Below are 27,787 nucleotides of genomic sequence, written 5' to 3'. Positions count from 1 at the left end.
CCCATCCTGGGCTCAACAGTCCTGACATGAAGCATGTACGCCCCTTCCTCAGGGCTGGGAGGGGAACCCTGGTCCATTCTCCTTCCCTGCAGCCTGCACTTAGCATAGCCTCTCTGCTGGTCCCCAGGCCTCTCCCTCGGTCCTCCCAGGGCCTTCTTTCTCTGCTGGAACGCCGACTCCTCAGGACTGCCTCTCTGTGCCTTGGCCCCTTCCCAGGCCCTACCACAGGGAGTAATTCTGTCCCTGCGGCTTTCTTCAGTCTGCCTTCCCCTGGCCCTTCCCAGAGAGAGGAAACACCCAACCTCCTCTAAGGACAATGTGCCTCTGGCCCCAGCTTCACTGCCCCCGGCCTCCAGGTTTCCTCCTGGGTCTGGATCCTCTGATTTTGGCTCCCAGGCTTCTCTCATCCTTTAGCCCAAGCAAACTCTCAGCTATCTCTCACCCGGGTCTCCTCCCTTCTTCTGCTCCGTGCTCCTTCCTTATGAGCACCTGTCTCCCCCCCAGCTGGGCTGGGTAACCAGTTACGCCTGACACCCCTCCAGAAATCACCCAGGGACCTGTTACATCCAGTCACAGACCTACACTCAATAAAGAAGTTATCGAGATGCTATTTAACGTTCTGATCCAGGCAGAGCTGGCTGACAAAACAGAACAAGTTCACTGAACATTTTGAAGTTTCAGAGTTGGTGGCACAATTGGACCCATTTTTCATATTTTTTCAAAAATTTTCATTACATATTTTTTCAAAACATTTCATCTCTCTTCCTGCTTTTGGCCCCTTTTGGCTAGCCAGTGAAATCATGTGGATAATGTCCAGTGGAGTCCCCCTCCCCCCAAACCTTTTCTTTTCCTTGTTTTTCCTTTTTCCACTCAGTGACTTTTCAGATCTTCTCCTGTTTCAGACCAGTTACAGAGTGTCAAAAGGGAAAAAAAGAAGAGTAAAGTGGAGGGTGGGGGGAGAGAAACAACCTTGCCAGTTTGCTCATCCAGTTAGATTCAGTGAGAGAGAGGGAATGATGAAAAAGGAGAAAAACCAAAAAATCTGTAGTTTCAAAATTTAAGTAATTTTTAGATTTTTGAAAACCAAAATGAAACAAAAATGTCAATGAGAACTGAAAAATGTAATTCCAATTAGAAATGTCTGCCTGAAAAATTCCATTAAAAATGACATTTTCCCACAACTAACAACAAAAACAAAAAAATCCTTTTTGACAAATCCCATTTTTGTAGTGGGAAAATGTTTTGGTTAATTTTTTTCGACCAACTGTAACTAGAGACAGCTCAGGGACTGCTGATTTCAACTCACTTTTCTCCCGTCTTCTGGATTGTGCCTTGAAGAAGCTACAGCTGATTAGTAATGCAGACGCTCAGTATGAAGAGAGCATGTTGTTCCAATGCTGAAGTTCTGTGAAGTTTCATATAGACCTGGTATATCTTTACAAGGACTCTTTGTTTTTACGCTTTCTCTGGAAGGAAATTGTTTCTTTGATTGGAGAAGCCAGGAACCTCTCTAATAGAGCTAATCAGAAAATGTTTTTCAGGGTTTTTTTTCCCTTTTGCAAATTTTGAGTTTTCACCAAAATTTTTAGACTTCTTAGCAAAATATTGAAAATCCCAAATTTTTGACAGAAAAATTTCAACTGGAAACCAAAAATATTTCAATTTGGAACTGCAGTGATGGTACTTCATGGGAATTGTAGTTTGGGGTCCTCATATTCCCTTTCTCTTCTATGGTACTGAATCCCAGGCCAAACCACAATTCCCATGATGCACCATAGCTTCCTCCTTGTTAAGCCACCACAGGCGCATCAAGGGACTCCCTGGTACAGTGCATCATGGCAAATGTAGTTTGACTAGAGAACCCAGCCCGTAGAGAAGAGTGCAGGCAGTATGCACCTGAACTACAACTCCCATGAAGCACTGCAGCAGTATTCCCAAACTGCAGTGTTTCAGCTTTGAGCCAAAAAGCCAAAAAACTTTTCTGGTTTTGGGTGTTTGGGTTTTGTGACAAAAATTCATTTTTTCCACACAGAAATCAGAATTCTTTTGTGGAATATTCTGTTTTGCCAAAAAAAAGCAATTTTTCTGTTGAAAAACAGTTTCAACAGGATTTTTTCAACCCTCCTTCCTCCTTTGGGCCAGCTATCCCAATGTGGTAGGAGAGGCTGAAAGCCATCCTGCCAGTCTTACAAATGGCCTGTATTCCTCCTCTCCCTCCCTCCCTCAAACCGGACACAATAAAAAAGAACAGCAAACAATACAGAACCTCAACCTATCCCCTTTCCCAAGCCCATAATACTGCGATATAGGCAAACCCAAACAAGAGCAGGGCGCTGGATCTCCATTCAGCAGTTGGACTAGAGGCTTGATTTCATGTCCCTGGCTTCATTACATCTCGCCGTACATCACGGGACTCACACAGCCCTTAGCACCAAAGCATATATTTGGATTGGTAACATGGTGCAGTGTCCAGCTGGGACTACGGAGGCTGCTCAGGCTCACACAGCTCATGTGAGACCCAGGGGGCAAACCATGGGTCACTGCCCTGTCATGACAAAGATTTCACTCCCCTGCTTTACTGTGTTTCCTTTCCTCCCTCGTTCAGTGGCGAGAGTGTTGATCAGTCCCTCCCCGGAGGTGCGCGAAGGAGATGCAGTCACCCTGACGTGCGTTGCAACCCGAAGCGCAGAGGAAGGGACCAGCTACACCTGGTATAAGAACGCCAGGTGGCTGAAGGACAGCTCAGAGAACACCCTGGTCCTCCCAGCTGTGAGCAGCAGGGACGCCAGCGCTTTCCAGTGTAAGGCCCAGAATAAGAGAGGCAGCAGCACCTCTCCGGCTGTCACTCTGCGGGTGCTGTGTAAGTATGACCTTCCTTCCACAGCCCCTGGGATAAAGGTAAAGGGGGAATTCTTTGTGATTAGGGAACTGGCTAATCCTTAGATCAGCTGGAGGAACACCTTGGGGAGGCCATAATTCACACACTAATGGCCATGTTCTGCCCTCAGCTGCCCCATCGTGAAACTAAAGTGATCCCTGAATCAATGGAGTGTCTCCAGATTTATACCAGAGTGACTCCAGATTTACACAAGCCTGTCTGAGAGCAGAATCTGGCCCTGAGAGCCTTTATTAAAGTAAGATGCAAGTCAGTTAATCAGATCAATCTGGCAATACCGTCCTGGTCCTGCAGCTGATGTGACGTAGCTAGCCTGCAGGACCCCGCAACCTTCTAGCTGAGTTCACAATCCAGATTCCACAGCAGGGTGCTAAACTGGCATGGTGCTGGTGGAGTTGTCATCTTGCAGTGAGATGTAGAGTAGAACTAGTATCCTGACCATTCATGGTCAGTAAAAACAGGCCCTGGCTGGCATTCTTCGAAAAAGTATTAACTCTGGTGCACGCCCAAATTCTGCTTGCGGTAACTGCTGTTCGTCTTGCCAGTTACTTCTCCCTGTTTTAAGAAGAAACCATTGTTTTTGCTTCCTGCCCTTAACATGAGTGTAGAGTTGCTGTGCACTGTAAAACAGCTGCTACGTTCCACCTCACAGCTGCTACGTTCCACCTCACAGCTGCATGTGCATTTCAGAGGTGGATGCCATGCTCCCTACCCATAGCTTGTGTATGAGTTTAAATCTCTGGCCTCTATCTGGATCCAAGGCTCCATACAAATGCACGATCCTTGGGCCAGCTCCTGAATGGGTGTAAATCAGAGTAGCTCCACTGAAGAAAATAGAGCTCTGCGAATTGACACCAGCTGAGGGTCTGGCCCATTGTTATCATCTAAACTCCCAAAGTTCTGCCCCAGAACATACGGTCTGTCATATCAAAGTGAGGCTGGCAGCTCAGGGACCTTCAGTTGCTCCAGATTCCAATTCTGACCAGATTCCTGTCTTGTCTTTATTGGCCCACGCCTGTTTGAGCAAAGAAAGAGACTGAAGCAACAGCCTGGCTGCTGGTGCCATCAGAAGGACTCATTGGAGCGCTGGGGAAGGCGAGGGGCGTTGGAAGGGTTTCTCCTAATCTAGTAAACAATCATATGTCAAATAACATATCGGCCAACAACATTTTAACTCTGCAGTCCCACCGAGACGGCCCCAGATGACCTCCCTGCTAGAGACGCAGAACAGGCACCTGGGCATCATCCTGTGCACCACCGACAGCGACCCACAGTCCGAATTAGCCCTGTACAGAGGAGATGAATTAGTAGCTTCCACCAGTGGCTCCCGCTCAGCCGGCCAGAAGCTCAGTGCGACGCCATCGTACAACAGCCTGAAGGTGGAAATCCGCGAGGTGGTGCTGGAGGACGAAGGGACCTATGTGTGCTCGGCTAGGAACGCCTATGGCAATGCAAGCACCTCCATGGTCTTCAGTGCAGAGAGTGAGTCCCCAGCTAGGTTCCTTTTGTCAAAGGGAACTGGCCTTTCCAACTGTGTGTGGTGGGAGAGAGACCCAGGCAGGCAGGGAGGGGGCCAGGCCCCTGTGTTGGCGGTAAGGGACGATTCACGCTAATCCTTCTGCTGTTATAAAAAAAACAAAAACAACCCAGCAATTCCATTGATCGCAATGGGGATTCACTGGAGGGCAGGTCGCGTCCCACCGACTCCTCTCACGGCCCTGGATTGAATCCTTAGCGAAATGGCTGTTGCAAGGGATTGAATAAGTATCACATCCTTTGGTCACCCTGAGCTTCATTCACCACTGGAACAATTTCCCAAAGGTCGGGGTGGATTCTCCATCACTGGCAAGTTTTGAATTAAGGTGGGACGTTTGTCTAACAGCTCAACTCTAGGGATTATTGTGGGGCAGATCTCCAGCCTGGGCTATGCAGAAGGTCAGTCTAGATCACAGTTGTCCCTTCTGGGCTTGGAATCTATAAATCTATGGATGATTCACTACTGATCCCACCCTATTAACTCCTGTAGGGGATGCCCCATTGCTTCCTAGGATGGCATCCAAGTTAGTGGGATGGGATCCATAAAAGGAACAAGTTAAAGGGGAGATTCCACAGTATCCTATGGAACCACTGAATATTAAATATCATAGATTCATAGAAACCTAGGGCTGGACGAGACCTCAAGAGGTCATCTACTCCATCATGAAGGGAGGAAACTGCCTGAAATGTAAGTGTCCAATCTGGGCCTTTTGACAGAGTTTGCTACATAAAACCAAGCTTCTGTGCATGGAGAAGCAATACTGGATAAATACGACATATCACAAATGACATTAGGCCATGCACATTTTGCCAAGCACCGGCCATTTGACAGAACTCGGGGATAGCTGTAGGAAAATGGTTGCCAAATGAGGGCAGCATAATGGCCCCTTTGTGACATTTGAAACGATTGATTCATTTGCTGCTAAAAAAAAAGACAATTGTGAAATTTGCAAAATGTTCCAAAGTCCCTCAAAGCCGGCGATAGTCCAAGAGGCAACAATCCCCTTCTGTGAGCCAGATTCTGATCTCAGGAACACCAAGGTAAATCCAGATTCACGCCGCTGAAAGCGATAGAATTATTATGCATTTACACTGGTGTAACTGAGATCAGAATCTGGCGCTGTGTTCAAAGTTCCCCTCTCAAAGCATCATACAACTCTGATATACAAGGTCATCTAATGTATGCTGCCCCCAAGGTACTCCCCCTCCCCCCCACAGAAAACCTCACACGCACATTCTGCTGTGCATTCTCCAGGACTTTGCCTACTCCAGTTTTAACTGTCTGTTACAGCTACCACCGCTTCTCTTGAGAGCCTGTCCCCAGCCTAATCGAATCACAGAATCTAGTGATGGAAAAGACCCTTTTCTATGCTTCTAGCACCAAGGGGCAGGACTGCTCCCTCCAGAACATTTTCTAGAGCTCTGTTGAGTCTAACTTTTAAATGTCCCATGCAATGGGGCTCCAGGCCATCTCTTGGGGACAGATTGCACTAGCAGGAAATGTAGTCTAGGATACACAGACTAACTCCCCCTTGGGCTAAGCCCATCCCCTTGCTCCTTCATATACCCCCATGGGCTGCCCTTAACAACCACCTGCCCCCTTGGCCCTCCAGCCCTAGCAGACAGTTATGTCATGCCCCATAATGTACCCAAAGAGACACATCTTTCGTTGCTTTGCTCTTCCCCCGTCGCTCAGTCCCTGAATCCTGTTTTCTCTCTTCCCCACTCAGCGGCGAGGATGATTGCCACGCCGGCCCCAGAGGTGCAGGAAGGCCAGGGGGTCAACCTGACCTGCCACGTGAGCAGCAACTCATCGGCTATGACTAAGTACAGCTGGTACAGAAATGGCCAGTGGCTGTCCGAGGGCCTGGCCAATTCCCTGGTGTTCCAGCGGGTGGCCAGTACAGATGCCGGGGTCTATTACTGCAAGGCAACGAATAACGGAACAAGCAGAAGCTCCGCCTTGGTCTCGCTGAATGTGCTGTGTAAGTTCCAAACACTTTGAATCTTCATGGCAGTGGCAGGTTCCCACAGGAGCACGTACGCATGGGCCCCAGTGGTGCAGTCAGTCCTGTCCCAACCAACACACCTAACTACACTTGCAGGTGCGCGTTGAGGTTGTGTGTACATGTGAGGGTGCATTTGGCTACATGTCGGTGGCTGCACGTGTGTTCATGTGGGTGCATGGGTCCATGTAGTGTGCACGTGTATGATTGTGTGGGTGTGTGCATGTGTGAGTGTATGTGCACCTGTGTGCATTGTTTGTGTGTGTCTGGGCTCTTGCATACATGCAGGAGCATGTGTGTGTGCCAACACGTATGTGCACACGTAATCCAGGCTTACTCAGGCTGATGCTCTGGCCCCAGTAGTGGCCGAATCACATGGAAGCTGAAGACCCTGTTATGCCCCAAACAAGGACCTATCTCTAAAAGTACGAGCTCCCACTGCCCGTGCTAAAATACCCAGGGCTGTGAGCTCAAGGCTGGAGCCAGCCCACCGACCTCCATGTGATCCAACCGCTAGAGGGGGACCATGCGCCACCCTGAGTACGAATGGGTGACACGTGCATCTGTTCCGGAGGGAAGCTACCTGTGAAACATTGTGATCAAACGTGACTTATTGAACTCTGGCGACCAGCCCGCGTGCAGACCCTGTGCTGTCGTCTAACACGCACAGTGCCGTCGCTTCCCCTCCCATCCTCGCACAGCCGGGCTGTTTGCTTTAGGATCCAAACTGCTCGCCTGGCTTTTTAAAACTCACTGTCGGTTTCTTCGTGTCAGTCTCAAAACCTCAGAAACTCATTCTCCTGCTTTCGGTCACTAGTATCAGCTTCCACTCTGCTTTTCTCTTGGTCACTGCTGATGAGAGACTGCCTCCTCCACTGCAGATCTGCCAGCAGGAATGGCCAGCAAGAGTAGATTTGGGGCTAGGCTGTATTCTTTTCAAGGGTCACCATAGGAAGCTAAAACCTGAGCAGAACTGACAATAAATAGCCTGTCTGTAATTAACCAGCTAGTGTGGGTGTGGGTGAGATCGTGTGTGTGTGTGTTAGAATACACATGAGCGTGTCTGTGTATTTTAGCAGGCAAGTGAGCATGTGTGTCTTAGAATGTGTGTGTGTATTTTAGCATGCATGAGATCATGTGCCTTCGTGTGTGTGATTCTCTCTACTGGATGGAATCAGAGCTTTTCTTTTGTGTCATAGCCCCAGTACAGCTCACAGCTAAGGGCGATTCTCTGCTAGCTCAATCAGACGAGGAGCTGAGTTCCATTGCTGTGCCCCCTGTAAGGTTTCTAGTGGCTGTGGTATGCAGCAGAGTGATGACAATGGTGAGGATCTAGGTGGCCATGGGATGGTCCAAGAGGGATAGGAGGGGTTTTTAAACAAGCCTCAAGACATTTATAACTTGAGGATGATCTTTCCTCCTGACTCTTCAGATGCCCCCAGGAATCCCCGAATGACCTCGTTCCTGGAGGCGGAGATGGGCAGACTGGCCATCATCCAGTGCATGGTGGACAGCAACCCCCCGGCCCAGCTGTCCCTGTATAAAGGAGGCAAACTCGTGGCCTTCACCGGCTCCAGGACTGCAGCTGCCCAACGGATCGGCATCACTGCCTCCCCGAACTCCCTCAGGGTGGAGATCCGGGACATCACGCTGGAGGACGAAGGGAACTATCGCTTCACCGCTAGCAATGCCTACGGCACATCTTCTGGGCTCCTGTACTTCCGTGTGCAAAGTGAGTACGGAGGAAATGGCTACAGGGCATGTGCAGCACTGCCCTCTGCTGGGCGCATGCAGAACTGCTCATCTGTGTGTCCTAGATCCCGTGCTGCTAGGGAGTGGTCAGATGCTACTTTGATTCTAGGGCCTCAGGAGTTCCATGGGGACAAGGACCTCCTAGGAAGCCTTTGGACCAGGCAGGGGTGTCGTAGCTTCCTACTCAGATTTGAACCTTAGCGTTCATAAACTGAGAAGCTAGCATGAACCCTCTAAGCTTAATTACCAGCTTAGATCTGATATCGCTGCCACCAGCCAAGTGATTCCAGTGCTTGGCTCCCTCCCTGGTCTCCCAAAACCTTCTCTGGGGGACCCCAAGACTCAGAAGCCCTGAGTCTTACCACAAAGGGAAATAACCCCCCTCCCCTTGTCTTCTCTTTACCCCCTCCCAGGCTTCCCCTGGAAGATACAGCTTCAAGTCCTTGAAACACAAGCACCGAGAGATTAAGTATCTCTCCTCTTCCCCCTCCTTCTTCCCCTGAGGCTGTTCAGATCCACCCTCCGTAGATATAACACAAAGAGAATTTCCCTTCCCTTCGTTCCTTAGCCTACCCAGAGAAAACTCAAACAGGTCTTAAAAAGAAAGAAAAACACATAAACATACTCTCTGTATCAAGTTGACAATACAGGGTCAATTGCTTAAAAGAAAAAAGGAATAAACAACCTTATTCAAAAAGAATTACAATTTAAACATTTCAGCAACTACACACATGTAAATACAAAAAAAAACCCAATAAAATATAAAAGCCTATTGTTGTGCTACCTTTGTACTCACAACTGGGAAACTGAAGATTAGAAGCTTGAAGATAGAAAGATCCCTCTCATAGCTGAGAGACAGACAAAAGACACAGACCCAAAACATTCCCTCCCTTAGCTTTGAAAAACCCAGTTTCCTGATTGGTCCTCTGGTCAGGTGTTTGGTTCCCTTCGTTAACCCTTTACAGGTAAAAGAAACATTAACCCTTAGCTATCTGTTTATGACAAGGGGTCCCTGCACTAGAGACAGGTGATTGGCTACAGGTTTCATAGGGTCTGTCTGGAGAAATGTCTTCAAATTTGGCTGCTTCTCCGAATCTTGGACCAGCTTTCTCAGGCTACAAAACCAGGCTGGAAATGCTGTGAGAATGGAGACTCCTAGTACGCACCCACCTAGAAATACCACAAGATGGGGGAGAGGTCTTCTGTGTATAGCTAGGAAGGGCAGAGGATATGCAGGGAAATGACCTGTAATGAAGAGGGTGAGGAGGAATGTAGCTGAGCATCTGAGAACCGTTAAACAGGGGAGCTGCCCAGAGCCGCCCAGAGGCAGGGGGCAAGTGGGGCAATTTGCCCCAGGCCCTGCAGGGCCCCCACGAGAGTTTTTCAGGGGCCCTGGAGCAGGGTCCTTCACTCGCTCCGGGTCTTTGGTGGCAATTCAGCGGCGGGGGGTCCTTCTGCCCTGGGACCTGCCGCCGAAGTGCTGGATCTTTGGCGGCAATTCGGTGGCGGGGGCCCCCTGCTGCCGAAGACCCCAGGCCCCCTGAATCCTCTGGGCTGCCTTGCAGCTGCCCCTAGATGAATAACTCCCGGGAGCATTCGGGTAGGACTTGCCCATCACCCTAGGAGAGGAAGAGCCCTCTCTGCATTCACGGGTACTTTAATGAGTATTTGGCCTAAGTCCTCTCTGCTGCATTTATTGGACACCGTAGCCTTCACTTCCTGTCCTAACCTGTTATGTAGCATTGCTGCATAAACAGTTATCATGTTCCACTGCAGAGGTGGCAGCGTAGTAAAGGTGGGTGATCCTGATTGGAAAGCACCAACAGGAGCATTTGGGGCTCTATTGTCGATGTCGCCTGAGAGGCATGCACAGTCCCGCCCAGGCAGGCAGATAAAGATCTCTGCCCCAAGAAGTTTACAAACCACAGACTAGATCTTGATGTCCTTGCTCAGTCCTTCCTCAGGCAAACTGTCATTGACTTTGTAGTGAGTAAGGCTGGAGTGCCACTGCCAAGACCTGAGCCAGCATGGGGAGGGCGGGGAAGTGCACTGGAATGGTGTAAACTGAGGCAGGTGGGGATTCTTGGAGGAGAAGAAAAGGCCTTGACGGATGGTGATGGAAATTAGGGTTACGCCAAAATCAGAACCCCAGACCCAAAGCCTGAGTTTCAGGGAAGTTTGGATCTGGATCCAGAGTCTGCAATTCAAGCCTGTGTCTGTAATGAGCCGACACACTGAATGCAACCTCTATCCCCCTGAGTTTTGTGGGAGCTTTAGAACCATTTCCAGATCTGGATTTCCCATCTTGGATATAAAAGGCTGAATCAGAACTGCCCGAATAGCAGCCCCCGTATTTTGGATTCAGATCCAAACTTGGCATGTCGGGGCCATCTAGGGTGGGACCAGAGGTAGGATTCAACTTGCTTCTGAGATCCAGGCTGTTGTTATCTCTCTTTGTGGTGGTTTGTCTCCATCCTCTAGCGGCCAGAGTTCTAATTACGCCCTCCACGGACGTGCAGGAAGGGGATGATGTCTCCCTGACATGTGATGTGACAGGAAATGCTCCAGAGGACGCCACCTACACCTGGTACAAAAACAGCCACCGGCTTCAAGAGAGCTCAGACAGCTTCCTCGCCTTTCCACACATAACCAGTGGGGATACTGGCTCTTACCACTGCAAAGCTCACAACCCCGAGGGAACCAGCAGCAGCATCTCCCCAGCCGTGAGCTTACACGTCTCTTGTAAGTGACCTTGTTTATCCAGGTGGAGGCTGAGCCAGTTCTTATGGAGGTCTGTGGACAGCGTCTCATTGATGTCAGTGGATAGTGGAGCAGACCGTTGCATTGCATTGCTGCTTAACTATGCCCTGGGCTGGGTATATTGTTTTTCTCCAGAGCCCCTGCTAGAGGGTGGCTATTCCCGGAGCTGGTTGGAAATTTTCCAACGGGAGATTTTCCCGGCAGGAAATGCTGATTCATCTAAAGCAAAACGTTTCGCAGAAATGCATCGTCTTTGGTGAAAATTTGTTTTGAAACCAAAAGGTGAAAAAAGCATTTCAATCGGGTCCAACGTTCCATTGCAGCCTTCTCGGACCAGCACGTTTCACTTTTCCGTTTTGACATGACTTTTGGTTTCTGATTTTTTTCCCTTTTTATTATAAAATAATCACATCAAATGAAAACAAAAAGGCAAAATCAGGACGAAACGTTTCAATGTTGTCAAAATGAAACGTTTTGATTGACCTGAAATTTTATTTATTTTTTCTTTAGAATTTTGGCTAGCAGGAAATTTCAGAATTCTTTGATTTTGTTCCATTCTGGAACCAAAGACTTTTCCAAATCACGAATCTCCCCCTGAACTGAAGATGGCAGTTTCTGCACAGCTCTGCGACTGCCACAGGCCATGGCTGGCCGAGATTCCATGAACCAGGGCCCTGCTCCAGGACAGCCTATTCCTTCTGATGGCTCTAGAGAGAGAGTTTCTGGCACTGATCATGACAAACCAGAGGCAGGAGCCCGTATTGCTTGGTAACATTCACGCTGAACTCAGTAGGAATTTGCCTGAGCGGAGAAGGAACAAGAACAGTGGAAGGGGCACAGGTTTCACCCTGACCCTTGCCAATGTTGTATCAAAGATTTATTGAGCAGAGCAGGAGACGGTACAGGCCACACATCCTGGAGAAAGAGTCAGGCCAGGACCCATTTCAGTGGGAGTTAGGTCTGGGCCATAGTATCTCTGTGCCTTAGTCCCACAACCATAACATGGCGGTCTTACAGACCCCTTGCCGCAAAGGCATGTTGTGAGAATGAATCCACTAACGGCTGTGAGTGGATGGCACAAGGAAGTAGCTGATGGACATGTCTCCCCGCTGTGTCAGGCCAGCAATGACCTTTGTAACCAGGCAGCTGGAATCAATTCCAGCCTCTTCCCAGCACCCCTGTGCGTCGCCCTTCTATTAAAGTGTCATCACTTGCACTTTTGGGCCTTTGCTTAAATAAGGAATCTCGTTGGACCCTCTGGGCTGCCCTCGTCAACACACAGGAAGAAATATCAATGACTATTCATCAGGAATGCTCAGCAATAAGCATATGTAGGGCTGCCCACCTGTATCATGGCATTTACACTGTCGGAGGCAGAGCCAAGGGGGAAAATTTTTTCCCATCCTGTGAAAATTTTCAGGAGCTGGAAGAACTTTCCCATCCTGGATCTGGATCAAACACCAAAATCTCAAAATTTTTCTGCAAACTGAACAAACAAAAACAACAAAACCAAACTTCAGGTCCAGATCAATGGAAATATTTTGTTTTGATTTTGAACTTTTCTTTCGTTGTTAACCTTTTTTAAAGGTTTAACTGGCTGACTTTTCAAAACAAAGTCATTTTGAACTCAAAAACTGCTGTTTTTTTCATTTAAAATCTTTTGCAACTTTTTTTCCAAACATTCTTCAAGGCCAGAAATTTGTTGAAACCGACTGTTTCACAAGCAGTTTCATTTTCAATTCATGAAAAATTTTTGACCCCCAAAAATTGCATCGAAAATTCCCAACCAGCTCTAGGAAGAGAAGCGAACCACAAATATAAATTAAAAAGTATTTGCAGTGGACTCTTTAATTTCGATTTTCAAATGGGAATGGGATGGTGTGATCAGATTCTTCTGGGTGGATCTGTCTTTCCATCTTCTCCTTCTATTATTTATAGTGTGGTAGTGTCTGCAATGGAGAACTTACAAGATAAAAGGACTTAAGACGGGTTCTCAAACTTCATTGTACCGTGACCCCGTTCTGACAACAAAAATTACTACATGACCCCAAGAGGGGGGACAGAAGCCTGAGCCTGCTCGAGCCCCACTGCCGTGGGTGGAGGGTCAAAGCCCGAGCCCCACTGCTCCAGGCAGGAGGTCCAAAGCTGAAACCCAAGGGCTTCATCCCCAGGCAGGGGGCCTGTAATCTGAGCCCCACCACCCAGGGCTGGAGCCCTGGGTGGTGGCACTCAGGCTTCAGCTTCGGTCCCAGGGATGGGGCTCAGGCTTTGGCCCTGGGCCCCAGCAAGTCTGAGCCAGCCCTGGGACCCCATTAAAATGAGGTCCTGACCCCCAGTTTGAGAACTGCTGACTTAAGAGATAAAGGGTTGTGAGGGGAGAAGGGATCCAGCATAGACGTTTCAAGCAACTGACTGTGAATGTTGTGCTGGTGAAATAGGCTGGCAGCCCTAGAAACAAGGCCTTGCTGATCAAAGAAGGAATCGTGGCATTAAAGGCTTAAGATGAGGACAACTGAAGACCATGTTCACTGTGCCTTAATGTGAGTGTCTCATCCCAACAGATCCGCCCCGGGAGCCCCAGCTGACCTCCTTCCTGGAGACACCGGATGGGCAGCTGGGCGTTCTCCAGTGCACTGTTGATAGTGACCCACAGTCAGAGTTATCTCTGTTCAGAGGAGGCGAACTTGTGGCTTCCACCACTGGCTCCCACCCTGCAGCCAGACAGCGAGTCAGTGTCTCCTCATCACACAACAGCTTGAAGGTGGAGATTCAGGCTGTGGTGATGGAGGATGAAGGAGAGTATGTGTGTTCTGCTAGTAACGCGTATGGCAATGCAACCACCTCACTGAACTTCACTGCAGAGAGTGAGTGCAACATTGCCATCTACTGCCATGGGAATTGGATCCATCCCTCCATCTATCCCCCTACACACTGCTGTATCCAGCCAGCCAGTCACCTACCTACATACCTCTTATAGCTATAGATCCGGCCATACATACCCCTGTATCCAACCATCCACCTAAATATCCCCTGTATCTACCTATCCATCCATCCATCCCCATACATACCCCTATATCCATCCATCCACCAAAATACCCCCTGTATCTGTCTATCTATCTATCTGTTCATGCATTTTCATACATACCCCTGCATCCATCCATCCATCCATCTCCTTACATACCCGTGTATCTATCTGTCCATCCTTCCCCATACTTATCCCTGTATCTCTCTCTCTCTCTCTAATCCTTGCATCTCCGTACGTATCGCTGTATCCATCCATCCCTCTACATAACCGTCATATCCATCTGTCCATCTCCATACATGCCCTTTATCTATCTATCCATCCATCTATCCATCCATCCACACCCATAGTATAGAAACATTTTCTCACATTAGTCTTTCCTCCCAGCTGCAAGGGTCTGGATCTCTCCTTCGCCGGATGTCCACGAGGGGGATGCTGTTAACCTGACCTGTGCAGTTGACAGTGATGCCCCTGGGATGCCGCACTACATCTGGTATAAGAACAACATATGGTTCAGTGAGGGCCCTGGCAGGTCACTCGTGTTTCCCAAGGTCACCACCGCTGATGCTGCATCCTACCACTGCACGGTGAAGACCCAGGAGAGGGTTAGAAGCTCTTCCCCAGGCACTTTGAACGTCCTCTGTAAGTTCTTTGCACAGTTGAACTGTGCAAGGTTCAGAGAAAAATGCCTCTGTATCCACCAGCGCAGCCCAGAGCCCCCCGCCCACTGGCCTAGACAGGGGGGCTAGATAAGGGACCCCTCCATACATTAGTGGGGAGGGGAGGGCTGCACTTCTGGCGAAGCATCCTACTTTGGCTACTGCTGGAGACGAGACCTCAGAGCTGGTGGACCTATGGTCTGATCTGCAGGGCAAAGCCTATGTCTTTAGAGGAACCCCATTGTAGGAGCATAGTGTAGTCCTCCCGCCGCCCCCCGGTCTTTAGAAAACAGACAATGCTCCATGGTTTGTGCCTACTCAAACCACACAAGGGAGAAAAGGCATCCAAACATTAGCAAGAGACGTGTTTGGATTGAGCCTAAAAATATTGAGCCATCCCTTGGGAACTGGGGGTTCGAAGGATCTGGGAACTGTGTCAAGTAAAGGGTGGGGTCTAGCTGGGGGTCAGGGAAGGTTTCCTTGTTCCATCATGACTCCCTAGAGTGGAAATCCACCCATGCTCCCAGCCATCAGTTTAGGAGTCAGCTGTTAGAGGACATGTCAAGTGGGTAGCTGTGGAGGACGTGGGCAGCAGGGAGAGGGGTGGGTGGAGCTCATTGTGGGGAAGTAAGGCAGCTGCAAAGGGTCACGTCTAGGTGTGGAAGTGGGATGGACAGTGGTTCAAACTGTGCTAAGTTCAGCCGGAAACCAGGTAAATCCAGAATTTGCCAAATCTCATCTCAAGCCAGAACCACGGCCCTCCTTGTTACCACCAGCCACAGCCTCACCTGGAACTAGATGTGGATAAAAAATACCAAGCATTTTTTGGCAGAAAGTGTTGACATTTTTTCACATTTTTCAAAATGCCCCAAGAAAAGTTTACAAAAAAATGAAACGGAAAAGTGGTCCATTTTCAAAAACTGTTTTTATTAAACATTTTCTGATTTTTGAAAATGAAAAATTGATTTATTTTTACTGGAAACCATTTTTTTTAAATGAAAGCCAAAAAAACATTTTACGGAAACATTTTTGGTTTCTGGTTTTTCTATGTTCATTAAAAAAAGTTTCAATTAAAAATATTTTTCAGAGGTTCATAGATTCCAAGGCCAGAAGGGACCAATGTGATCATCTAGTCTGCTCTCCTGTAATACACAGCCGGAGACCTGCCCCTCAATAATCCCTAGAGCAGAGCTTTTAGAAAACCAGCCCAACCTAATTTAAAAATTGCTAATGATGGAGAATCCATCATGATCCTTGTTAAGTTGTTCCGAGGGTTAATTACTCTCACAGTTAAAAAGGCATCTCTTATTTCAAGTCTGAATTTGTCTAGCTTCAACTTCCAGCCTTTGGATCGTGTTAGACCTTTGTCTGCTAGACTGAAGAGCCCATTATTAAATATTTGTTCCCTGTGTAGGCACGTACCGACTGTGATCAAATCACCTCCTAAGCTTCTCTTTGTTGAGTAAAACAAATTGATCTTCTTGAGTCTGGTGACCAGCACTACTTAACACCCAACCCTAGGGTTCCCCCAAAACTGAGTCAACAAGTCCAGGGGTCCTCCTCACGCCCCTTATCCTGAGTATCAAGTGCTGAGGCAAGAAAGTGGAGTGAACATTGCTAAATATGGCACATGCCAGTGGGTCTGAATTTTGAACTGAGTTCACACTGCCTACAGTCACACTGCCCTGTTTGTGTTAGTGTTCCCGGGAGAGAAGTTACCAAAAGTGGAGAATCTGCAGCTGATTCCAGAGAATACTATGAAAAGCGAGTTTGCAATTTTTCCCCCCCAGAAACCTAAGTCTTAGAGTCACACTCATCCAATCAGGGAACAGTGACACACCATGTGACACCAATGTGTCCAATCAACGCAGCTTGAATTTTTGTATTGAATACTCATCACGAACAGCTCATTGTGAACGAGTGACAGGCCAAGAGTCAGTCATAGAAATTGCCTGCCAAGTAATTTTGAACAACAATGGAACTCAAGAAAAATGAGGCAAAGTTCACTGAATAAATCACAGAACATCAGGGTTGGAAGGGACCTCAGGAGGTATCTAGTCCAACCCCCTGCTCAAAGCAGGACCAATCTCCAGACAGATTTTTGCCCCAGATCCCTAAATGGCCCCCCTCAAGGATTGAACTCATAACCCTGGGTTTAGCAGGCCAATGCTCAAACCACTGAGCTATCCCTCCCCTCCATGAGCTGTGACAGATTGCTTGTCCACCTCTAATAATGGATCCTTCATGAAACCTTCCTGGTTCTAGTTCACAGATTCACACAGTCCCAAACTAGAAGAAGCCATTCAATTATCCAGTCCAACCACCTGTATAACATAGGGCAGGGAATTTCATCCAGGTACCCAATAATTTGTGAGTTGCTGATGTCACATTAAAGTTCTAAAGTCAAATTAAATCCTCCTTCCTTGTAGATCCTCCCAGGAATCTCTGGGTGAAGTCCTTCCTGGATACTCAGGATGGGAAGCTAGCCATCATCCTCTGTGCTGTTGACAGTAACCCGCAGTCAGAACTGGCCCTGCGCAGAGCTGATGAGCTGGTTGCTTCTGGTTCCTCCCGAGGTGACGGGGCATCTGGACAGCGGTTACGCATCTCATCCTCTCCTAACACCTTGAAACTGGAGATCAGGAGCGTCACCTTGGAGGATGAAGGGATGTACGTGTGCTCTGCAAACAATGTGATCGGCGAAGCCAGCACCTCTATATATTTCACCATCGAGAGTGAGTATGGAGTTTGTCACTCCCATTGCACTCCAGTGTCGCTTAGAAGGGAACTTGGAGTAGATTCTGTCCCCCACTGCCCTCCCCCTGCAGCAGGGAGTGAAATCTTCCTGTCTATTCTGCTGGGGATTCTCCTGGCCAGGAGACTGCTAACTAAGTGGACAAAGAAGCCACAGAGCCATCTGACCCAAGCATAAGGGGTGTGTAGAGACAGGGAAGTGGATATGGCTGAAACATGCTGCACTCCAGCTATCCCTGGTTGGTGAACGTGGATCATTGCCAGGTGTGTAGTTTGGAGCAGCCCCCATGCTGCTCTAACCTATGCCAGGCCTGGAATAGAACTGGGCAGAGAATCAGAGATCTGTAACACTCTACCAAGCTGACTCCAATTGTTAGTTGTTGGTTTCAAAGGGCTGCTCCAGCTGTATCCATTCCAGCTTTGCTCTGGTTTCTTCCACAGCTGTGAGAGTTGTGATCCAACCGGGTCCCGATGTACGTGAGGGGGAGCACATCACACTGACCTGTGAGGATGCCAGCACCCAGCCGAGCACCATTTACACCTGGTACAAGAACACCAAATGGCTGGCAGAGGGCCCTGGCAGTTCCCTCACGATCCGTGGTGTGGCGGGCACTGATGCTGGCTCGTACTCCTGCACGGCTCACAATGACAGGGGAAGAAGAACATCTCTGCCCACCGCCTTGCGCGTGCTCTGTAAGTTACCTGCGGTTTAGATAATGTTACATCTTCTCAGATGGAGGCATGCAACCGAATTCCCAGTGCAGGTGACTCCAATCACAAAACCAAGTCTTGTTGGCTGCCTGCCAGGGCTAGCTCCAGGGACAAGAGATCATTGTTTCTCTGGGGAATGGGTGACGTTTCCCTGCTGGACACAACCCAAATGGGTCAAATTCTTAAAATGTTATTTAGCTTTAAATATCTTAAGTGGAAACATTACCCACCTCCAGTGGCTGCTCCAAATCAGAGGTTAATGAGTCTGCCGTTGCTGCCAGCTAATGAACGGGCTTAGCCCTTTCACTCACGCTTTTAGCTCTGTAAACCCTCGGGTCAAATCCTGCCATTGGCTCAGATGGGGTCAGTTATAGAAACATACCAGGCCAGAACCTGCTTTCAGTGGCGGCAGCCTAAATCCAGAGGAACAGAGTTTCTCCAGAGCAAAGCTATCCCACAGTGATTCAGGTACCAGAGAAGTGCCTTCAAAATACCTGAGATAGGAAGAGATTGACTCCAGCAGAGCTACTCTGTGTTTACACCAGCATAACCGAGATCGGCATGTGGTGCACTGGATCTGCCCTAGCATTCTATTAACAGCGGGCACAGCCCCACGGGCTTTCCCCGCATTGCTGCCTGCCTGTGTCTCGGTCTGGCCTGGCAGGCAAACTCCAGGAGATACAGAGGAGAAGCCCATTCGCTGTGGCCCATTCCACTTTCGGCCTCTCTACTGTGACTGCCAACAGGAGGCAATCAGTGCCAGTTGTGGTGGCTGCTCCCTAACAACTCGGTTCAGGCTCCAGGTCATGTCACATAGATCGGTGGATAGTCATCAAGTGCCGATGACATCCAGTCACCACTGAGCTAGTCAGAGAGTTGAGCAGGGGCCTAGTGTTATAAGCATCACGCTAGAACTGACTGGGAATTTTGTAACAAAACATTTTTTCATTGGAAAACACTGATTCCTCAGAGCCTAAACGCTTTATAGAAAAGGGTCAGTTTCAATTAATTTCCCATTTCAAACCTTTCTGGAAAAGAGAGATTCTAAGTCGTCGAAGCATCCCATTTCAACATTTTCTAAATGTTTGGTTCAAACCAATTTCCCATTTAGAAATTTAAGTTAACTCAAAAAAGTGACAAAGAGTCCTGTGGATCTTATAGACTAACAGACGTATTGGAGCATGAGCTTTCGTGGGTGAATACCCCTGTGTCTGACGAAGTGGGTATTCACCCACGAAAGTTTGTGCTCCAATACTAAGGTGACCAGATGTCCCAATTTTATAGGGACAGTCCCGATTTTTGGGTCTTTTTCTTATATAGGCTCCTATTATCCCCTACCCCGTCCCAGGTTTTCACATTTGCTGTCTGGTCACCCTATCCAATACATCTGTTAGTCTATAAGGTGCCACAGGACTCTGTGTCGCTTTTTACAGATCCAGACTAACATGGCTACCCCTATGAAAGTTAACTGAAGATACAAAACGTAAAAAATATGAATCGGTCAACATTGAAACAAAATGTATCCAAAATTATTGAAACAAAATGTTCTGATTGTGATGTTCAAAAACAAATTTCAGATTTTTGGTTTGCGAAAGTTCTTGAGATTTCAGTTTTCCATCCTGATTTGGGACAGGGAGAGTTTTTTAAATCTCAAAAATGCTCAAAGAGCAGGAAAACCATTTCCTTTCTAGAACTACTCCCTACCCTCTACCCGTCCCCAGAGCCATCTGGCCAAACTGTGCAACCCCCTTCCATAAGAAAGTCACTGTCTTTATTTTTTAACTCAAGTACAACGTGTTCTTGTCCCTTCAGACGCCCCAAGGAAGCCCTCACTCAGCTCCTTCCTAGATGCCCAGGATGGGCGCCAGGCCATCATCCAATGCACTGTCGACAGCCACCCACCGTCAGATATAGCCTTGTACAGAGGGGCTGAGCGCACGCCCGTGGCTTCCACCCAGGGTTCTCAGGGCTCATCCAGCCAGCGTCTGGGCATTCACATGTCCCATAACTCCCTGAAGGTGGAGATGAAGGACGTCGTGCTGGAGGATGCAGGCCAGTACATCTGCTCAGCTAACAACACCTACGGCAGTGCCACAGCATCCGTGCGCTTCGATGTGGAGAGTGAGTGCAAGTGTCTTTTTAACCCTTCCATGCCGTGCTCTCTCCCATGAGTGCTCACAGGCTATGAGGGGATTCAGATCCCACGAGGTGGGGCCAAAGCAGGATCTGGATCTTGTGCACCTGCAATCTCTGGGGAAACTCAGATTTAAATCTTGATCTGAGCATCGCAGCAGATTTGGCAGGGAGAGCTCAGGGCTAGCAACTGGTGCTAGGGTGACAATGCTCGAGGCTGAGACTGAGATTTGCCAAATGATCTAGGGCAGTGGTTCTCAACCAGGGGTCTGGGACCCCCTGGGTTCCACGAGCAGGTTTCAAGGGGTCCCTTCAAGCATGGCTAGCTGGGGCCCAGGGCAGAAAGCTGAAGCCTCAGCGCATGGGGCTGAAGCCCAGGGCCCTGAGCCCTACCACCCAGGGCTGGAGCCAAAGCCTGAGCAATGGAGCTTTGTGGGGACCCCTGTGGTGTGGGACCCAGGCAATTGCCCTGCACTAACGCCAGGTGGGCAGTGGAGTTTTTATAGCATGCTGGGGGCGGCTTCAGAAAGGAAAAAGGTTGAGAACCCCGGTCTAGGAGATTTAGACACATAGCTGCCAAAAATGTCACTGAGACAAGGTGGGTGAGGTAATATCTTTACAGAAGTTGGTTCAATAGAAGATATTACATCACCCCCCTTGTCTCTCTAATATCCTGGGACTGACGTAGCTACAACAACACTACATACAATAATATCACTGGGAGATGAGTGTCAAAATCCCCTAGACTGCTTTGAAAATCACATTCCCCCAATGCTACCTTTATCTGCACAAGCAATGGTGGTGTAATATACCCCACACATGTGCTTCTCCATGCCCCAACTCTGGCCTGGAGGGACTACCTCTAGCAATGAGTAGATAGTTCGTTTCTTTGGTCCATTCAAAGGGAGCCAACAAGGGGTCCGATCAGTGCCAATTATGGTGGTGGGTTTTGTGGAACAGGCATCTGGACTAAAACACACCAAACAGCCATCAGAAGGGTCTAATCTTGGGCTAGATTGGAAATGGAATCCGAGATGACTAGCACTGGTTGGAAAATGGACATTATTTTCTGTCGAAAATGTTAACAAAAAGTATCATTTTTTGTTTTTGTGGACATTTTTTGCAGAATTTTTCTGGTTTTCATTGAAAAACCAAAACCTCAAAAGTTGTTGAAAACTAAAAAAAGTCGTTATTTTTAAACACACATACACGCACACACATATCCCTCCAAAATCAGCAAAAATGGAAATTTTCTTGCAAAAATTTCCATTCTATCAAAAAAAAAATCTGAAAAAGAGAGTTTGGATGAAAATTTTTTAAGCAGCTCAGCTGATGAGTAGCTAGTCTCATGAAACATGGAGCTCTGCCGGTTCCCACTAGAATACATTTGGCTGATTTTCCTGATCTCTTCTCCCCATCAGCTGTCAGAATCATGATTGAACCATCTCAGGAAATACATGAAGGAGTCACAGTCAACGTGACCTGCCTGGTTGCCGATTGGCTCGGGGGCGAGACCAACTACACCTGGTATAAGAACAGCAAGTGGCTGCAGGACGGTCCTGTTAGGTCGCTCCACCTTGATAGGGTCTCCAGCACCGATACGGGGTCATACCACTGTCGGGCAGAGGGGAGGAGAGGAAGTGCCATCTCTGCCCTGGTCAGCTTGGATGTGCTCTGTGAGTGTCAAGGGGATTTGGGGGTTGATTTGTTCACACTACATAAAGGCACCTTGGGATCTCATTGTTATTATCTGTTATTTCCATAGAGCCATAGATGTGCCCTGCGCTCTATGAGAATAAAATTAAGACACAGGCCCAAGGCAGAGCCCCAGACCCAACTCGCTCTGAACTAGGCGAGCATCTAGAATCCAAAATCAAGACGCAAACGTCCCCTCCCTTTAAATGAACCAAACCAAACAATGATTGAAACAACCTCTTCCTTCTCCTGCAGTCTCCCCTCCTCCTCTCTCCTCTGTCCTTTCACTTCTCACCCTTTGGATGCTAAAAGCCTGGCTAATGTGATTTCTTGGCGTTTGTGTAGCGCTGTTTTCAGATACACTTTGAAGGTCAATAATAGAGTGACTCGAACAATTTACAAGGGGACAGTTTTCGTTTGGAAAATGCTGATTTGACAACACTGAAACATTTCCCTGGAACGTATCCATTTCATTGAATTTTTCAAGGGGGAATCAGTAAAACGTTTTGTTGTGATAAGATCCAAATGTTTTGTTCCAATAAGGCTGAAATGCTTCATTTCCTTAATATAAAAGAAGAGTCAACACTACAAAGTCGAAATGAAACATTCTGATGGTATCCAAAAGAAATTTTTGGATAAGGTTGAGAAGAAATATTCCATTATGCAAAAAATTACAAGATTTCAAAGCAGGACAAATGAAATTTTGAAATCTTGGAATTTCTCATGGGATGGAAAGTCTGTTTTGTGATCTGTTCTAGTCAATAACTGTAGAACACCACTGGCTACTCTTAACCAGTCACCTACTCTTCCTCAGTTGAAGAAGTCCAGCCACCTGATTTAACAGTAATATTGTCTCCTCCATGCAGATACTCCAAGGAACCCATCGATGAACACCTTCCTGGAGAACCGCAATGCAAGGGTGGGCCTCATCCGATGCACAGCTGATAGCAACCCACGGGCTGAATTAGCCCTGTACAGAGAGGATAAACTAGTGGCTTCCAGCCAAGGTCCACGCTCAGCAGCCAGCCAGAGGGTCAGTGTGTTTCCATCCTACAACACCTTGAGAGTGGAGATCTGGGATGTCACATCAGCGGATTCAGCAGAATACATGTGCGTGGCCAGCAATGCACTGGGAAATGTGACAGCCACCTCCTACTTCAGTACGCAAAGTGAGTCAGACTGCGAGAGGGCTGTGAGGCAGAGACGGCTATGAGCCATGGGTGAGGCTGCCACGTCCCATCTAATCCATCCCCACAGACAACGTAGGATGGTTCCCTACAGCATGTCCTCCATCCAGTACCGTTGTACCCAGCAGGGGGCACAGACCCTCTGAGGAGCAGATCTGAATCCATCCAGCAGGGGGCAGTGACGCACATATGCAAACACACACAAGAATGGCCACACTGAGTCTGACCAATGGTCCATCCAGCCCAGTGTCCTGTCTGCCGACAGTGGCCAATGCCAGGTGCCCCAGAGGGAGTGAGCAGAACAGGGTGATTATCAAGTGATCCATCCCTGTTGTCCAGTCCCAGCATCTGGCAGTCAGAGGCTGAAGGGCAGCCTGAGCATCTTGGTGAATAGCCATTGATGGTCCTGTCCTCCATGAATGTATCGGATTCTTTTTTGAACCTAGTTATAGTTTTGGCCTTCACAACATCCCTTGGCAACGAGTTCCACAGGGTGACTGTGCCTTGTGTGAAGAAACACTGCCTTTGGTTTGTTTTAAACCTGCTGCCTATCAGCAGGTGACCCCTGGTTCTTGTGTTATATGAAGGAGTAAATAACACTTCCTTATTTACTTTCTCCAAAGCAGTCATGATTTTATAGACCTCAGTCTTATCCCCCCTCAGTCGTCTCTTTCCCATTCTGAATAGTCCCAGTCTTTTGAATCTCTCCTCATAAGGAAGCTGTTCCATACCCCTAATCATTTTTGTTGCCCTTCTCTGTATCTTTTCCAATTCTAATGTAGCTTTTTTGAGATGCGGCGACCAGAACTGCATATAGAACTGGATTTATATAGAGGAAATATGATTTTTACTGTCTTAGTATCTCTCCCTTTCCTAATGGTTCCCAACATTCTGTTCGCATGTTTGACTGCCGCTGCACAGTGAGCGGATGTTTTCAGAGAACCATCCACAATAACGCCGAGATCTCTTGGAGATCTGATCCTACCCAGCAAGGGCAGTGGGACACACACGCAGGTCGGACCCTGTCCATCGGGAGGTGAAGGAGCACAGACAATAGCCACAGTGCGATGACTGAAACAACATATTGATGACATGAAGACTCAGACGTTACAGTAGAAGAACATAGCCTCCTGGCTTTGAGCGCTAGGTGTATTGTCAGACCAGACAAACACACTTCACTGCCCTATAGGAAGGGGGCTGGCAAGGGAGAGTTTAAATCCAATACATCAGGGGCCCAACTTCACCTTTCCAAAACTCACCGCCTCCTGCCCCGTACCCATGTCTTGCCCCTGTTGGAGTGACTTGAGTCACAGCAGTGTCTGGAAAATCACTCTGCAGACAGCTGTTTGTGGTTTTTACACTGGCCAGAATAACCCTCCTCTCCTCTGTCCTCCTTAGCTCTCACTGACCTGCGCTTGTACAAGATCCTGGCCAGGATGTTCATCGCAGCTCTGGGGGCTATTGTTCTGGCCGTTGCAGTGGTCCTGTTGTGGCCCAGGTAACTTGGCTCTTGATGCTTTAATTCGTAGAAGCAGCTCAGGTGTGTCCAGTTGGGCTGGCTCACAAGGGCTGGGAAGGGACGGCTTGTTTTGGGGTGGGTGATTTTTATTTATTGTTTATTTGATATTACTAAAGCCAGCCCACAAGGAGGGGTAAGTTTTGACCAGGAAAAAGCCTGAACTGATGTTTATTTGAACAGCATAAGAGGGAAATTGAGGCAGGCTGCCTATAGGCCATTGAGGGGGCACATGGGAGGCTGCTGGCCTGGTTACAGACTGTGAATCCTTTTGCTGCGGGGTTGCTGGCCAAGCCAGTGGTGAACACGAGTTGTATGACCCACTGCTCAGTGTGTTGTGTCCCCCACTCTGAGTGAGCCACAGAAGATGTCACGCTATTACAGTTCAACCTGAAGAGCTGGTTTCTATAGCAGATGCTGTAGAGACTGCCACGGTTAGCTCTGGAAGTCCCTGGTTTGGGCCCAGATGGTGCTGTTTGAGAGGTTTTGAGCACTTTGTGCACAATGCCTCGCCAGGTCTCAGGCCAGTTCCAGGTGTTGGCATCACAACTGGCCCCCTCCCTGACAGTCTAAGTGGAGAGGCCAATGACTGAATGGCCCTAGAGAATGGCAGCCCCTCTTGTATTGAGCATGTGCATTCAGGAGTCATAGCTGATGGAGGGGGGCATTGGTGATCAGACACCACAACTGGCAAACTGTATGTCAGACCCCTCACTAGTGGTGGGTCCACCACAGGAAAACAGCCTACTACTGCTAACAGGATTGTTCCTTTAACTCAAGCAGCAGAGGTCTGCTCTTCAGCTCCGAGTTCAGATCCTGATGATGACCCAAGCTAGGGTTTGCAATGTAGGCGGACAGACAAAATAGCAGGCCTGCCGAGTTGGGCTTTTTCTGCTCCTAAAATATCTTTTCTTAAGTGCTAACCACCCTCGCCTCCTCCCCTGCCTAGGATAACGAAGCTGCTGAAGCCGCTAAGAGATGAAAGTTCCATGGAACTGACTGGCACAAGGGACCAATCGCAGGTGCGATTCCGCAGTGTGGCTGGGTTGGTGCCGTGCTTGGGGTTTGGCCTGGGGTCACAGAGCTGGAGCTCAGGTCCCCAGCTGCTCAGAGGTGTGAAAGACAGTGGGGCCAGCTGAACTGAGAGGCTCTGGCTGCTTTGCTGTTGTCTACAGAGCAGGCCTTGGGTTGGATACTGGGGACATGAGTTCAGGAAAGTGGGACTGATGGGGATGGAGCAGGAAGAGGGGTTAATGCACTGGGGTGCGTAAGGAGCTGAAATCCTGGGCCAGCGTTGGTATCAAACAGGACCTGGGTTGAATTTTTTCCAGCCCACCCTGCCCTGCATAAGCTGGCCTATCAAAAAGGCCTGGGCATGAAAACTGCAGGCTCCCCACAGCCTCCTCCATCAAGCCTCTCTCTCATCCTCCAGGTCTGATGAGATATGGAGAACCTTCTCTGTGGGCCTGTCTCCCCATTTCCCTTTGCTACGCGCATCCCTCACTTTGGAGCCTAATTCTTTGTGCCTGGAGCATAGGGGAAGATGCAGTCCATGCTGGGGTGCAGGAGTTACTTACGGACTAGATCCTCAGCTGGTACAACTCGACTTAGCTCCATTAGCTTCAGGGCACCTGTGGGCATTGACTGGCCCGTTGACGATGGTGGATCTCTGCCGATTGCTGGGGATCCAGCCTGCTGACATCCATGGAGCTCTGTGGACAGGCACCAGCAGGATGTTGATAATTTAACCCTGCTGGCTAGGAAGAGTGCTGGACGAGGGTGGGAAATCGCACTCTCATTCCCTGGGCTGGCAGAGCTGAGGGTGGATGGGTCCAGGGCCGGGCGCTGGGCAGAGGGAGTGCTCAGAACAGAAGGGCGGAGCGACCCCTGCAGGAGGGTCAAAGATAGGCAGAGGGGCAGGATTTTAGCTCAGCAAGTCGGTGCTACTGTCTGTGGCCACTGGTCCGTTTCTGGTACCAAAGTTAAAAGAGACCCATGTCTGGTGCATGGCCAGGGATCGTGCACTTGGGGGCTTCTCCCATGGGCTGATTTGGGGCTTTAGGGGTTTTTCCAGCAAATTCCAACCAGGAGGGATTGTGTAACTTTTCCAGGTTGACGACACGTCCTTGACCAACAGCTAACCACACCGCCTGGCAGCACCCGGAGCAGCCTGCACGGCAGCCACACTGAGACCCCCCCTGCCCGGCTGGACCTGGGCAGCGAAGTTGTTCTCACCCAGTGGCACGTTTTTAGTGCTCGCCATACTTGGTACTTTGCATGTGCCAAATGCAGAACTGCTGTCAATACCCAGAACTGAGCCTGAGCTGTGAAAAATCCCAGGCTGTCTCTGCACAAACCCACGCCGTCCGGAGCACCCTCATCTGCGCCCTGTGACTCCGCCAAGCCCCCACGTTTGCAATAACCTCTGGGCGTGCTGCCAAGCATCTCAGTCACAAAATAAACCAAAGTGTGGTGTCACTAATGTTGAAAAGTATAACCCCTCTGGGCCTGATCCTGTGTGAGGGGAAGGCAGTGGAGAAGCTCCCCCTTGATAGCACACATGCAGGATCAGGCCCTTAAACCTAGTCATTCTTAAAGCCTATTCAACCTTCTTGGAGGGGAAGCTGGGGGAGCCCTCAGTATCTAACAATTGAGAGGTGCTAGGGGTGGAACTTGGCTCTCAGGTGAGGTGTGCCCAGCAATACAGACTCACCCTCATGTATCTGATTTATCTAAGGGCTGCTATGGGAGATAGTCCATACCTGTGTAAGTGCCCAGGATGGGAATTTGTAGATTATACAGCTGGGAATGGGCAACAAGGGCTGGATCACTTGATGATTCCCTGTTCTGTTCACTCCCTCTGGGGCACCTGGCACTGCCACTGTCAGTAGACAGGACACTGGGCTAGATGGACCTGTGGTCTGGCTGTTCCTATGTTTGTCCTGAAGCATCTTTCAAGCGATCGTCATTCCTAAGAGGCAGCTGCAAGAGACAACACCTCCTGAGCCATTTGTGATCTTCCCAGACCTGTGCATATCTCTGAGGATCTATGTGCCTGCCCTGGGGATACCCCGCACCCGCACCCACCCCAGGAGAACACCAAGGGCCAAAGGCCTGTTCTGTACTCTAGGGTCTGTCTGTGAATTGGCCAGGGTGACAC

General features: G+C 48.8%; 1 protein-coding gene across 1 annotated transcript in view; it reads left to right on the top strand.

Moving 5' to 3' along the window:
- SIGLEC1 (sialic acid binding Ig like lectin 1) overlaps positions 1–27,105 on the top strand; it is a 45,019-nt gene extending 17,914 nt beyond the window's left edge. The window contains exons 8-22 of the mRNA XM_032762448.2: positions 2,606–2,860; positions 4,079–4,378; positions 6,163–6,417; positions 7,871–8,170; positions 10,672–10,932; positions 13,512–13,814; positions 14,360–14,614; positions 17,061–17,366; positions 17,827–18,078; positions 19,909–20,217; positions 21,651–21,905; positions 22,791–23,093; positions 24,510–24,609; positions 25,577–25,649; positions 26,739–27,105. Of these exons, the coding sequence (XP_032618339.1) occupies positions 2,606–2,860; positions 4,079–4,378; positions 6,163–6,417; positions 7,871–8,170; positions 10,672–10,932; positions 13,512–13,814; positions 14,360–14,614; positions 17,061–17,366; positions 17,827–18,078; positions 19,909–20,217; positions 21,651–21,905; positions 22,791–23,093; positions 24,510–24,609; positions 25,577–25,649; positions 26,739–26,768 (3,557 nt within the window). The 3' untranslated portion in view covers positions 26,769–27,105. The remainder of the gene's footprint in view (positions 1–2,605; positions 2,861–4,078; positions 4,379–6,162; positions 6,418–7,870; positions 8,171–10,671; positions 10,933–13,511; positions 13,815–14,359; positions 14,615–17,060; positions 17,367–17,826; positions 18,079–19,908; positions 20,218–21,650; positions 21,906–22,790; positions 23,094–24,509; positions 24,610–25,576; positions 25,650–26,738) is intronic.
- The last annotated feature ends 682 nt before the right edge of the window (positions 27,106–27,787 follow it).

Source organism: Chelonoidis abingdonii, chromosome 5 (assembly GCF_003597395.2).
Source record: "Chelonoidis abingdonii isolate Lonesome George chromosome 5, CheloAbing_2.0, whole genome shotgun sequence".
NCBI lineage: Eukaryota > Metazoa > Chordata > Testudines > Testudinidae > Chelonoidis > Chelonoidis abingdonii.
This window is presented reverse-complemented; position numbering and strand designations above follow the sequence as displayed.